Raw genomic sequence first — 13172 nt, 5'->3', positions numbered from 1 at the left:
GATACATATCTATCGTCAGATTATACATATACAATCAGGTTTGATTACTTATAGAAAAAAAAAATAACGTCATTTATATTCTGCAAGGTCTTCTGGATGCTTTTCTCAGTCTACATCTTTCTTATCATGTAAATAGCGTGATCTTATTTAATATTTATCATCTGTGAGATTAGCATTATGAAATGCTATTCATTTACAATTATAAAACTTGGAAAATTTTATAATTCTTACAATTCAAAATTTTTTAAAATTTGACGAGCTTGTTCATATGCGTCTTCTTAAAGTTTCCAAAATTAAATTGAAAATATTCTTATAATTCAGCATAACTGCGTCCGCGAACTACATTTGCATTTCAAAATTTAGCAAAAAAAATTATAAAACTGCGAAATATAGAAAAATATAATTTCTTCAAAATTTGAACTTCTCAACGAAAGTTCATGTACCCGGAAACTTTCCATCGATCCGTCGTCTATATCTACACGTGAGGTGCAGCTTTGCAGCCACCCCCGTGTTCCACCCCCATCATTTTCATAGTAGCATCGCGTTGTGGCCGCATCGTAGATCTTCGTCGGCCGCGGTAGCTAGGAAATATTTTAAGTCTGGCGCGTACGTGTGTATACGATACACTGTACAGTGGCATACCCTGTCCATCTCGCGACTCCGACGAGGTCTCAACGGGCAGCCACTACTCCGCAAGGCTAGCTCGCACGTTGGCGAGCAGACGAGAAGGTCGAGGTGGGTCGAAGGGAGCAACCACGCGAGCGTCGCGACCGACCAATCCGGGCACTTGGCGTTTCTCGGTCGTGGCGTGCGGATGCTGTTGTGATCGCCTGTCCGTCGCTACTTTGCCGCATTTCGCGACCGCGCTCGCGCTCGATTTCCGATTACGCGCCGAGTCATCCGCGGAGAGTCCGACGACCCCGACGCTAAGCCATGTCGGTGATCTACAAAAACTCGATGAACGCCATCGGCAAGTTCGTGCCCGAGAAGCTGCAGCCTCTGTGGAAACATCCAGCTGGTTGGTAAAGCGGTCGATCGTCGCCGTCCGTCGGCGTCGGGCGGTCGGGCCGAGCAGGTGGCACGTGCCGTCGCGTCGGCGCGCGTGTGTGTGCGTGTGTGCGTGCGTGACGGACTGATTGCGAGAGAAACGAGAGATGCACCGGACGTGACGTGGTTTTCCAGATAAATAATATCGTCCTCCCCGAGATTGGTGAATCGTTCGCTCCGCACTCCTGATTTTCGTTTTGAATCGATTGTGGTATATTTCTAAGTTTCGTTTGGTGATTACCGCGAGTAATTGCGGGTTAATTATTATTATTTACCGCAGTTACGATAAATCAGTGTGGAAATGTGTTGTCTCCAATCTAGTTTTATTTCGTTTATCGGCTAATGACGCAAACACTTTTTCCGCATATTGATATCGTTACTCGTAAGACTTGGCGACTTGCCGACGGCGCGTGAACACCCTACTCTTTACAATGCAGTCTCCTCGAGGTCGCATTCTTAAATTAGTCCACGTCTACATTCTGGATTAATGAACGTGTTGCTCGCTTCAATTTTCATATTACATTTCCCTTCATTTGCTATAAATCGAGACGTAGCTCATTGGTAGCGATATTTTCAACCTTGGCCTTACACGAAGACATTTAGCACTTTCGCAATCTTATTATCCTAGACTAATTTAAGTTCACGTGTATCGCAAACACGCTCCTTAGAATCGAAAGAAAAATAAAATTGCCGATAAATCGTAGTGAAAAGTGAAAGTCCATATCAGTGATTAAAGAAATAGCATCGAAGTTATCTCACTTCATAAGTGCGCGTGAATTCACAGGCTGATCCGATATCACATCACGTGAACTTTCTCGAGTTTATAAAAAATTCACTAACATTGATAATACTAGCACTGATAGTATCATTGATTAAATCGCACATTTAATAACGTGAGATTTCTAGCTTTGGCAAGGCTGCATTTCAAGATTGAATGATCGGCGTGATATAGCGTAAGGCAATATATAACGAAATTATTATTAGGCGCAAGATCGCGAGCCGCGAGCCCGATGACCGAGAGTGTCGGTGTTTATTCATTCTGCGAGTAAGTACTATCGGGTTGCCCTATTTTCCATCAATTCGTGCCATTTCGCGTAGCTGCCAAGCCAGACGGGAGGCGGTCGGTAGGTCGGTACCTTCACCGAATTGTAATGGATGGAAACGAGGCCGCAATGACGTCACGTCTGTGTCAAAGTTGCTCCGACGAATTTACTTACAATTAGGTAGCTATCGGACTATCGGAGCGGAAGCTTGAATAGATGGAGCGAATAGATTCAAGGGTATATGCACGGGAACGCATCAATAACCGGGCATTGATTATCGTGTTATATATGTTACATTACGGTGGAACTGTACTTTGAAGAGCTGACTCTTCTTGCTCCGTTTGCCTTTCCCTTTTCTTTTTTATCATATATCGCATTTAATATATATATCGCTCATTTGCTACAACAATGACAATTCGGAGAACAAAATTTTTCAAAAAAAAAAAGGTTGAATGTTTTGAATCATTATTTGGTAATATTACTTTTAAACACGATTTTGGTGCAATAATTGATTAGTCCAGTAGAGGAACAAAAACATCTAGCTATATATTAGTTCTTTATTCAGTGTATTGAATTTTTATACCTTTCTTTTTGCAAACAGTTCAAAAATGACAATTTTTTAGTTAAGTCGTTGTTGTAACAAATGAGCGATATGTATTTCGTTATTCATCTTCTATGTCTTCTATATTTTCCGTTTCGTCCTAATTGCTGCGAACGTCGAGCGTCTTAAAAGAATTGTATGAAAGATAGTTGAATGGAAAACAAGCTGACTGTGATTTAGCATGAACACGAATCCTTGCGTCACTACAACGTGCTCCTCCGCAATTCATATCGATTGCATTGCGTGTTAATTTTTTTTTTTTTTTTTTTTTAGGTCCACAGACCATCTTCTTCTGGGCACCGGCCTTCAAATGGGTTAGTAATGTTTTCATTCTCTTAATATTGATATTGCCGACCCGTGTCGTGATTCTGATAAGTTAATCGAGTAGCGAACGAACGGAAAAGATCCAGAGCATTCAAGCGACGTTACGTAAACGCAGAACGTAGATTATCCGTAATAAATATCTTCAATTTTAAAACTTTTCTTTTAGCTTTAAAATTCGCTCTTATTCGCCTAGTTTTCATTTTATTCTTTTCATCATTTTAAAAACGTCGTAAAACGTCACGCGATTGAATAATAGCTTGCATGTAGGTACACAATTTTGTTTCAAGGCAGTTGCTACTAACGTACGTTGGCAAACAGATATACGTTATACAAAAATACTTCGAATGCTGCGTTCATTCGTGTTATAATAAATAACATTGCAGTTCAATGGGTATGCGGCAATTTTCAGAAACAAATAAATATGTGCACATTTTGTCTTTCCAACAAAAATATTTTCACGCTTGAAACGTGGTTTTATGAAATATTCATTTTAACGTATGACATTTCATGTATCGTACTGTAAAGAACGCAAAAGTAACATAAATAAAGAAATGATATAAATATAAATCTCGCGATGTACATTACAAAACACGGAACGATTTATTCGATTGTCATTGCGCTATTTAAATCGGTTTTATAGCGGATATATTTATTTATATTTGTCTACATACATGTGTGTCTAAAAAGAAACACATTAAAAAATACAGTCAAACTTGAAGCGAATGTGCTGTGTCATACTGATTCGTCGACTTTTTCGCGCATGCAAAAAAAAAAAAGATAAGACTGATAACAAAAGATATCATGTAAATCACTCCTTCTACAATTTGTAGGGCCTCGTAATCGCCGGCCTCGGTGACTTGACGAGGCCAGTGAACAAAATCTCCGTCAGCCAGTCTTGTGCCTTGGGCATCACGGGGTTGATCTGGACCAGATACTCCTTAGCCATCACGCCGAAAAACTGGAATCTTTTTAGCGTGAACCTCTTCGTTGCGTTCACGGCTATATACCAAATAACGAGATCCCTGAGGTAATTACCTCGACGCAAGTAAAATTCTATATAAGATTCACCCTTTGATATTTTCGTTTTTACACCTTACAAATATCATTGCTATTATCATTGCTATCGTTGTGTCTCATGTTTACCTGACATAGAAACGAGTCTTTGATTATTTTCATGAGATAAAAATTTTATTTCTGCAAAAATTCTTTTAACGCTGTCGTAGGAATTGGTTAAGCGATTCTGTCAGTATTTTCCTGTTTTGCTCACGGCTACCCGCATAATTTATATCGTTTGATATCGCGCGACTTTGCCTCTAGCCGCTCTCCGAGGACTTTAACTTTACCGAATTAATATTTGTCTCAGGTATCAGCGCCAGCAAGCAGCTTTGGAGGCAACGAAGGCGATCCCGTCAAACGCAGCTCACTGACGATAACTACAACATAGATATAGATATACATTCCTAGGGAAATGAAAAAAAAAAAGATTATTTAATTCTTTGCTACTTCGCGTTTGAAATGTTTATCTTACCATTCAGCACGTCGGGACGAGTAGTCTAGTCTAGATGACGTGATGTTTAGCGTATCCGACCAATATTAAATAACAAAACGTGAAAGATAAATTAATGATATATTAAGTCGTTCTATAACTGGCTCAAACTTTTAAAAATCATGAAGATATTGTACAATTACGTTCGATCTGTCCCCGATCGGGACCGATCGAAAGGAACGTAGCGAGTTTTATGTAAAATTGATTGACTTTCTTGGTGCCAAGCTGTGATATGTATAACGCACGATGTAACATTATTCACTGTTCGGATTATCGCTGGGCGATAAATGAATATTATACACTAGATAAAAAGTACAACTACACAGGGCACAGGACGAGTGGAGTCTTGGCCGAGAGAACGATTAGGTGTAACGGATGCCGCGGATGATTCGTAATACCGTATCGCGCGTTATTAATCCATCGACAACACGATTGTACCTATGTATTTGCCATTACGCCGATTACGCGCCACGTGCGTTCTACCTCGAGACGTAACGATGCTCACGGTGCGTTTCTGCATGACATATCGACGTTACGCGGCGCTTCGAAGGCGAGCGGAAATATATATATGAAGTGTTACGTGTGTCAATATCGTAACATTTTAATTAATATTGTTGTAACTGCCTCGCTCCGGTCAAAGTTGAAATAAAATTACAGATATTTTTAATATCACTGCGTTGTGAAGTCCCCAAGCGATCGACCGCACCCGAGGCATCGAGATTCAGCGCGACGTAGGTATAGTTGTCGGAAGGTAAAAATTGATATTCAACTGTGCTACGGATAATGGTAAGTTATATCGGGCAGTAAAACGGCGTTTACACGCGCAGGCTTTTAAGATGTGGGATTCGATATCGCACTTTAATAACGGGAATAATGCGCATTAATGTCTCTCGTATCCTCGTTGAACGCTAAGCACACAGATATTTTACATCGTCGAGCGGATGATCGAAGATATATATCTCGTTTGATTAATGGGTTTTATCACGCTTCCGCGATGATGCCGATGTGTTACTGTTCGGTAAGCATGTCACGAGATTAAAAAGAGATATTACGAGAGAAATTCAGATTTGCCGAGCACGCGCCATGTATTAGGCTATATTAGGCTCACAAATTCATGCGTATTGTCGATGGTTATTAAATTCAATTTTGCTATTGATCTATCTATTAATTTAATCTTTTCCGTAAAATTTTTTACCGTAAAACGCTATCTCGAGCCATTAACAATGCAGACCTATAATCATTTATCTTGCTAAATGTATTACAGAGGAAATGTTTACTTTTGCTGATAATTTTTGCTTGCCGCTCAAATCTTATTTTGCCTGCATTCTTAATTGGAAAGATGTTCACGGATGTTGCGAAATCATATGTAAAAAAAACCATCGTTATTTATTAATATCTTATGTAGTTCAATTTCCCAAAGGGGATTAAATTTTCAATTTTAACTGCTCTATTATAAATTCAATTTAAATTTTCTTAGAATATTAAGCCGAGCCAAGATTACGCTTCTCCGAAGTTCGTCGTAAATTACGAATACATTCTGATATATTATAGACGCTACGTATTCTTGAGATTATTACTTATAAAGAAAGTAGGTACATGACGAATACAAGAAACGCGACCGAGAGAGAGAGAGAGAGAGATCTCCATCAATCTGCCCGGCCGAGCTTCCAATATATTATTCATCAAGAACGAGATAAATTCCGATATATTCTAGTCGCTACATATTCTCGATATTATTTATAAGGAAAATACACGACAATTACAAGAAACGCGACAGATATTCTCCGCCCTCGCCCATCGGCAATCTATCAGAATCCTAAATGTTCCTCGGGCGCGACTCAATTCCGCCGCCTTCCAAGTCACCCGGCTTGAAATCGATCATTTGGAGAACCAGCATCTGTTTATAATCATTATCCGAAGAATCGTCTGGCGCATTGTCATATTTGTCATCGACCAGCGTAACACGATTTTTGTGTGCGACCCGACAATCAGGCGTCGGCGTCGCGTCGCGTCGCGTCGCGTGCAATCGATGGTCGGCGATGGTTCGCGCGCTCGTCGCGCAAGGCCGGCGGGCGTTGGGGTCGCGATATGGGTGCGCGGCGCGAGTTGCGCGCGTCAACGTGCCGCTTACGCAGTTCGTGGCTGCGCTGTCGCGAGAACGGACGAGGTATTCTTGTATTCGTTGTCACTTCGGTCCCGCGAGGGCTTCGGTAGTTCGGTGACGTTTCTGACAATTCCGACTCGATTCCGGTGAGTACATACGTAAAGCGAGAGTAACGTCGTCGTTCGATCGAGGAAGGAAGTGAAAAAGAGAGAGAGCGAGAGAGAGAGAAGCTGATTCCAGCCGAGCTTGCCGACGCACGTAGCAAGATGTTTTCCGGCCTGACGAATCAGGTGTCCAATTGGATGGGCAAGAAGCCCGAAAACGGCAGCGAGGCGACACCCGAAGAGCCCAAACCGCTGTCCCCGGACGTCGAGACCGGCGCGGATCTCGAGAAAAAGAACAACACCAGGTACGTTCCCGTTCCGCGTTCCATAACCTGAAACTAGCTGCGAGTCGCCGCGGGTGTTTCTCGCGGATTCGATTTCTCGCCCCCGCGTCATTACGCGTCGTTTGAATCGCGAACTGCGTCGCGAAGTGTGAACTATATCAATTACGCGAATCGATCCTCCTCGCGACTTCGCCTCACTTCGCTCTGCGTGGTCGCGGATTCCCCCTCGCGGTTCTCCGCCTCCTCACCCCTCGACGAGGACGAAAAAATTCGAACGTCGCACGGTTCCGACGAACTCGACGTCCGGATGCTGCGCGACGAGGAGGAGCCGATTCCTGGATTCCGGAAGTCGCGAATGTAAGTGCCGGGCAGCGGGCTTGTTTTCACGCGCACGCAGCCTCGGTGGAATTAACGAGCTAAGCCGCGATCGCTCGACCCGCGAAACTCGTTTCCGGAAAGCTCATTTCTGTAATTTTTCTCCGTCAAAAAAAGGAATGTGTGTTTAAAACTAACGGCATAACCTCCTCGCCTCGGAGAACGCGTTTTCGTGATTAGATCAATAACGCCCGACTTACGTAAACTAGCGCGACGGACGCGGCGATATCCCGCGCGGATATCGCGACGCCGAATTTGCACCATCGCCGAGATTTTAGCCGACGCACGTCCGTTTCCTCGGTTCGCTTCTCGACCGTATTTTCCGCCCCTTCCTCGAGTTTTTGCTCGCTCCCCTTTTTCGAGCCATCGCAGCAGTTTGAATATATACAATACTTTATTGTGTTTTAAGTATAGATAATACGAAAGCTCGAAAGAAAACGAGCCTAACATCAGAACGATGTACATATTTCTTCTTTTATATTTTTTTTTATCTGGGCCGATCCTATTTTTGTGGAATTTACCACCGTGCTGAAATCGGGATTAGATTTTCAGAATTCGCTTAGCGTCATATTTTTCACGCATATCTATCGCAAATATATATAACGCATGTGTGAGAGTAATATTTTATAATATAATTTTAAACTGTTCTAATTTTATTATATATTTATTAATAAAATAACAAAGCACGCTATAAAGTGCATTTTATTATACTTAATTTTTCTTTAAATACTTTTTAATTGACTCAGCGATATCATGATTTTGCACGCCTTTAACACTTTCTCCTCTTACATTTTAACATTAATTCTTTTTATTATATTATTTTGAATATATAATTTTGTTCCTAAAATACGGTCCTAGAACGAAATAAACTCGGAAATAAATTACTCTATCCGTGTCTGTCTGTGTGTCTGTACAGTCGCAATAAGATTTCGGGGACAATCGATTACGAATATTTATCTGTCATCGACAAAGAAAACGCAATTCGACAAATAGAATTAACAAATTGGAAAATTAATGCTTCCGACAATTTAAGTTTTCCACAACGTCGTTTGTATCTTCGACTTTGACCATCAGACGAATTATCTCGTTAAATGAGTCGTTTGATGTTTAGCCATCTGTTTGATAACAATCATAACAAAGCAGTTCTGTGTCTCCACAGTCTTCGGTATGATACACGTGACCGATAATAATTATCTGTTATCTGTAGTTTTGACATATTGCAATGGCAGACATCTCTATGAGTGCGTATGCAGTAATTATAATTTGTAATATCGATGAAATATTCGACGACGCGTGCTATCTAATGAGTTTTACACAGTCAACGTGCGATGTGCGTATGTGTTTGTGCAGTTTATTACGCAACTTCATGCAAAAACTCGAAGGCGCTCTTAACAAGCTAATGCCCGTAATCAGACTACGGATTGGGATTGAGATTGGATTGAAATTTGACCAATCAGAGCAAAGTTTACTAAACTTGAGGTCAGTTTTCTCTGTTCTGATTGATTAAATTTCAATCCAATCTCAATCCCAATCCGTAGTCTGATACGGGCTTAACGCGTATGGATAGGTTGTTATGGATACGTTTAATTTCGAAACGTGATTAATTGCAACGTACATATTTTTATCACATTTACGCATGTGGCTCTCCTTTTAAAATTCTCAAGTTTATTATTTAAGTTTTAAGTAGTATAGCTTAAATTCACGGTCAGGTGTGAGGGTGTGACTCATAACACGTGTCATGGTTTGCAGGCGTATCATTTAGACTCTAAAAATAACATGAAGTATACATTTTTGTTTTTTTAATTAAAAAATTGATTGTATTACATACACACATCCACACATATATACGCACGCGCGCGCGTTATTTACACTGTCATATGAAAAAATGTAATCTCGATTAAACCCTGTAAAAAATTCTCTCTCCTCCGCTTTTATTTTAATGCGGGTTTTTGCAAAGTGCACTATCCAATTAATCTGCGCGTTCGTGCAATATACCGTTACACGCGTCTTCTTAATATGTACTGAAATATTCTTAAAATAAAATAAGTCACTTCCACGATGATAACGCGTGGACTATGCACTCTCCGACTGTGCACTTCCTGCGAAATCATGCGTCCGCAATGACAGGGCGCGCGTCAAATGTCAGCGCACACAACGACCCGTCCACTCTCGCACGAAATCAATCCTCCACGGTGGTGCTCCACGTTCGATCGACCAGACGGATGTACACAGTCATACGGAATTTGCGAAAAATGGAAATCGTAGTACGAGCGCACTTCATTTGCAATAACGCTGCTTGTTCACGCGCGACAAATTCGCGTACCCTCCCAATAAAAAATTTAATCGGGACGAAATATTTGCTACGACATATTTATGTGTACGTGTATACATTACATGTATATATTTTACAAGAACGTTACGAGATATTTTTAAGTGGAAACGTAATATTTGCTGTGCATAATTCAATTCTTCTAGTTATTTTGTATTTGCATACAAAGTATTGAAAAATTTTCGAGAAATTAATAGAAAGAGAGATACATATATTCATTGTGATTTATTTCGAAATAAAATATAAAATATTCTAATCTCTCATTTTTCAATTATTTTATTTTAATACTTTTATGCATAAAATAATGAAATAAGCTGATTGCTAAAGGAAGCACGTAATTGCATTTAAGAAAAAGTATGCGATTTGCAATATAAAATTACTTTTTTGAAATGTAATTAAGTTTTTTCTTTTAAAAACTGTGTTAATTTATTTATTTAATTAATTTGTGTAAAAAGCTCATTGAAAAATGAATGCTTTACCAGATAATTTCATATTTTATATTAACAGACGTCAGAATAATATGAAATATTTTAATTAATTTATATAACGATTAGAGAAATTGAATTTTGCATTTAAAGAAAATACCGCAGTTAACCGGATTCCGATATAAATAATTTCCCGAAATGCATATATCTTCTGAGAATATACTGATATGAAATATTATTGTCTTATTGCGTATGCAAATTGGGTTGTACAACCCTTGCGAACTCGTATCTAACGCATTTCGAAATTCTCGTCTTATCTATTAGTCAAAATTCATAATTTGAACGCAATTAGTGCCAATGGGAATTTTGTCTATGCAAATCCTTTGATTGATAATTAATCGCTTTCCCACTGCACGGGGCACGTCATATAAATTACAACTTACGTCTCTCAGGCGGGACATTAAATTTTGGCCGAGTAAAGAAGTTTTTAAACGAGGCGAACTTTTAAGCTACGAATTTGAGGAAGTGATTAAAAAGGTCGTGTTTGTAAGCGTGGGCCCAAGCCCACGCTTCCTCGTGTAATCCGATTTCTCCGCACTAATCTAATTAATCGATCGGTTGTGCGTTGCGGTTTATCGTGCAACGCGGCGTTTATACTCGTTACTCATTGTGTCTATTAAGTGTGTTTTATAACATCAAATAGAAAATTGCATTGCAATTGAGTTGCGTCGCTCATGTTTCTCGTTGCTACAAAGGGCCACGCTGTTAGCGTTGCTTAATTAATCACTTTGGCATTCGCGACCAATACGGATAATTATCTCATATTCCATTATTCTTAATCCGCAATCTTTAAGGTTTCAATTTTCCATTTGAATGTATTGTGCAGAATCCATTTTCAGTGAAGTCGTATTAGAATAACTTTTTTTTATTCAGGATTTTCATTTAAATTCATATTCCTCTGCAATAATCAGATTCAGATTCAAGATGTACATGGTTCTTTCTCTTGCAGTCCGAAAGGCAATAAATTGGAGATGTTCGCCGGGGTAAAGAATCAAATGTCCGGCTGGTTGAGTGGCGGTATACCCGGGTTAAGCCGTGGCGCCGGGGCTGCCGAAGGTGAGGCCCCGCCGCCAACCGAGACAGAAGAGGACCAGCCTCAAGAAACCGAAGATCCCGTCGGCGAGCAGATCAAGGATGACGATGCAAGCAGGTTGGCGTTAATGTATTTATTTTTTATTTACACTTTATTAGGTCGTTGCGTATGAAATGTCGTTTTTAGATCCACACAACGATATATCGCGACATATTTTATTTCCGAAGAAATAAAATATATACGTAATTGAAAAGAATTCAATCAATGTTTCTCTTTTATGTCTCTCAATGTGAGAAATTATTCTCTTTTCGATTAAGTAAGTGTAGGAAATTTAAAAAAGATGGAAAATATTAAAAATTAATTGTAAGTTTTTAGCTTTATATCTATATTATTTCGAGTATTATTAAATTATATTAAATTTTGTTTTAAATGTTTAGCTTGACAGATCATAAACTCAAAAAAGAAAAGACTTACTTTTGTGGGAGAGTCATGTCTCTTTAATTTGATACGTAAGGTAAATGTACCAATACCTGGACAGTCAGAGGACACGTACCTATATCTGGACACCTTTGTCATTTTAGTCCTTAAATAAGTATAAACGCAAATCAACGTTTGGATACTATAACTAAAGTTTCAAAATACAAGAAAAATATTTTTATCTTTGATTTTAATTCACGTTATACTTATTTCAAGACTAAAATGATAAAGTCCAGACATAGGTACGTGTTCACTGACTGTCCAGGCATTGGTACATTTACCTTAACACCTATTATTTCGGACATTCACTTTGTAAAAGCCGATAAAACTGAAATTTAATATTTCACATGCAACGACCGAACGTTATTACCGTTCGCGAGCATAACGCTCCCGTTCGATCTTATTGGATAAACGGTAGAATGCACGGGGAAAATATTTTTGCAGTGCGACCGGTGGGGCGGACAGCGGTCCCGCGAGTTTAGAGGGCACTCCGACTGACGACAAGAATGGACAACAGGCTTTCGGCGCCGGTAAGTTCCGTGCCATTAATGTGAATATACCGTACGACGTGAAGATCGATGGCCGACATCGTCCAGGAATCACTTTGAACGCCGTTTACATCGTTATTTGTGGAATTAAAGCGTCTTACGTGGTATTTTTCACGAGACTACCTCGGCGAATCTTGGGTATATATCATTTTGAACGCGCGTCGACGTCAGCGTCGACGTTATCGCTGTAGTCGCGCATAAAACAGCGTTTTGCTTAAATTGTTTTCAGATAGGCAAAATTGAAAGCACGTTTGGACGAATAACTTTGCCCATATTATCTCGAACGTCGAGCTTACTCTTCGCCTTTCGTGAACACCATATATGTTCATTTTGGAACAAGTGCTTTAATATTAAAAATATGTATATATACATCCACCAAGATATCCAATTTTGGTTGCAGTTTTTGGACGTTCATGCGTACGCATGCTGTGTCAGAGAAAAATTAATCGGTTCTTTAACTCCACGCTCGCTTCGAAAATTACGGTAGAAAGTTTTAATTAAATCCTCGTCCCTCGTAGATACAAGGGGGAGATGCTGAAGAGCTTGTATAGAAGTGGCTTATATTAACACTGATATCCATCACAGATTAGTTTCTTTATGTACAAAGTAAAGTTAATATATAATATTATATGTATAATATGTGATATATACATATAAAATGCATAGCTGGGTATTTACCATTGGGGTTTCAGTCAATTTAAAAATGTTAAAAAAACGCGCGATATTGATTGCGACGTAGACAGAATGTGTGCCTCGTGCATTTCGATGTCTACTCACATTCAGTCGTTTGTTTCTACTGCGTTCAGTAAAGATTTGATTTTCTAGGACGACTGCAAGGCATACGCGTCTTTAGTAAAATATAGCTAACGGCA

At 39.6% G+C, this 13172-nt stretch overlaps 2 protein-coding genes across 5 annotated transcripts in view; both read left to right on the top strand.

The window, feature by feature from the left end:
• Positions 1 to 594: 594 nt before the first annotated feature.
• LOC139817184 (uncharacterized) lies at positions 595 to 5228 on the top strand. Its single transcript, XM_071785072.1, has 4 exons — positions 595 to 1018; positions 2965 to 3005; positions 3846 to 4042; positions 4379 to 5228. The coding sequence occupies exons 1-4, from the start codon at positions 934 to 936 to the stop codon at positions 4440 to 4442; spliced, it is 387 nt and encodes a 128-aa protein (XP_071641173.1). The 5' UTR covers positions 595 to 933; the 3' UTR covers positions 4443 to 5228.
• A 1455-nt stretch (positions 5229 to 6683) lies between these two features.
• Positions 6684 to 13172, top strand: part of Sap47 (Synapse-associated protein 47kD) — a 69513-nt gene continuing 63024 nt past the window's right edge. For 2 of the 4 annotated variants that reach the window (XM_071785055.1, XM_071785053.1), the window contains exons 1-3: positions 6685 to 7074; positions 11192 to 11404; positions 12197 to 12282. In XM_071785055.1, the coding sequence (XP_071641156.1) occupies positions 6932 to 7074; positions 11192 to 11404; positions 12197 to 12282 (442 nt within the window). In that variant the 5' untranslated portion in view covers positions 6685 to 6931. Of the gene's footprint in view, positions 7075 to 11191; positions 11405 to 12196; positions 12283 to 13172 lie in introns of all 4 variants that reach the window. The other 2 variants (XM_071785057.1, XM_071785054.1) reach the window with 2 other exon arrangements.

This window comes from Temnothorax longispinosus, chromosome 8 (assembly GCF_030848805.1).
Source record: "Temnothorax longispinosus isolate EJ_2023e chromosome 8, Tlon_JGU_v1, whole genome shotgun sequence".
Classification (NCBI taxonomy): Eukaryota; Metazoa; Arthropoda; class Insecta; order Hymenoptera; family Formicidae; genus Temnothorax; species Temnothorax longispinosus.
The sequence above is the reverse complement of the archived record's forward strand: the minus strand, read 5'-3'. Positions and strand labels throughout refer to the sequence as shown.

What these genes read in the sequence shown, in the direction of transcription:
- LOC139817184 (XM_071785072.1), top strand. Translation starts at nt 934, where the DNA reads ATGTCGGTGATCTACAAAAACTCGATGAACGCCATCGGCAAGTTCGTG. An exon ending in TCTGTGGAAACATCCAGCTG is followed by an intron (nt 1,019 to 2,964) that starts GTTGGTAAAGCG and finishes TTTTTTTTTTAG; the next exon opens with GTCCACAGACCATCTTCTTC. An exon ending in CAAATAACGAGATCCCTGAG is followed by an intron (nt 4,043 to 4,378) that starts GTAATTACCTCG and finishes TATTTGTCTCAG; the next exon opens with GTATCAGCGCCAGCAAGCAG.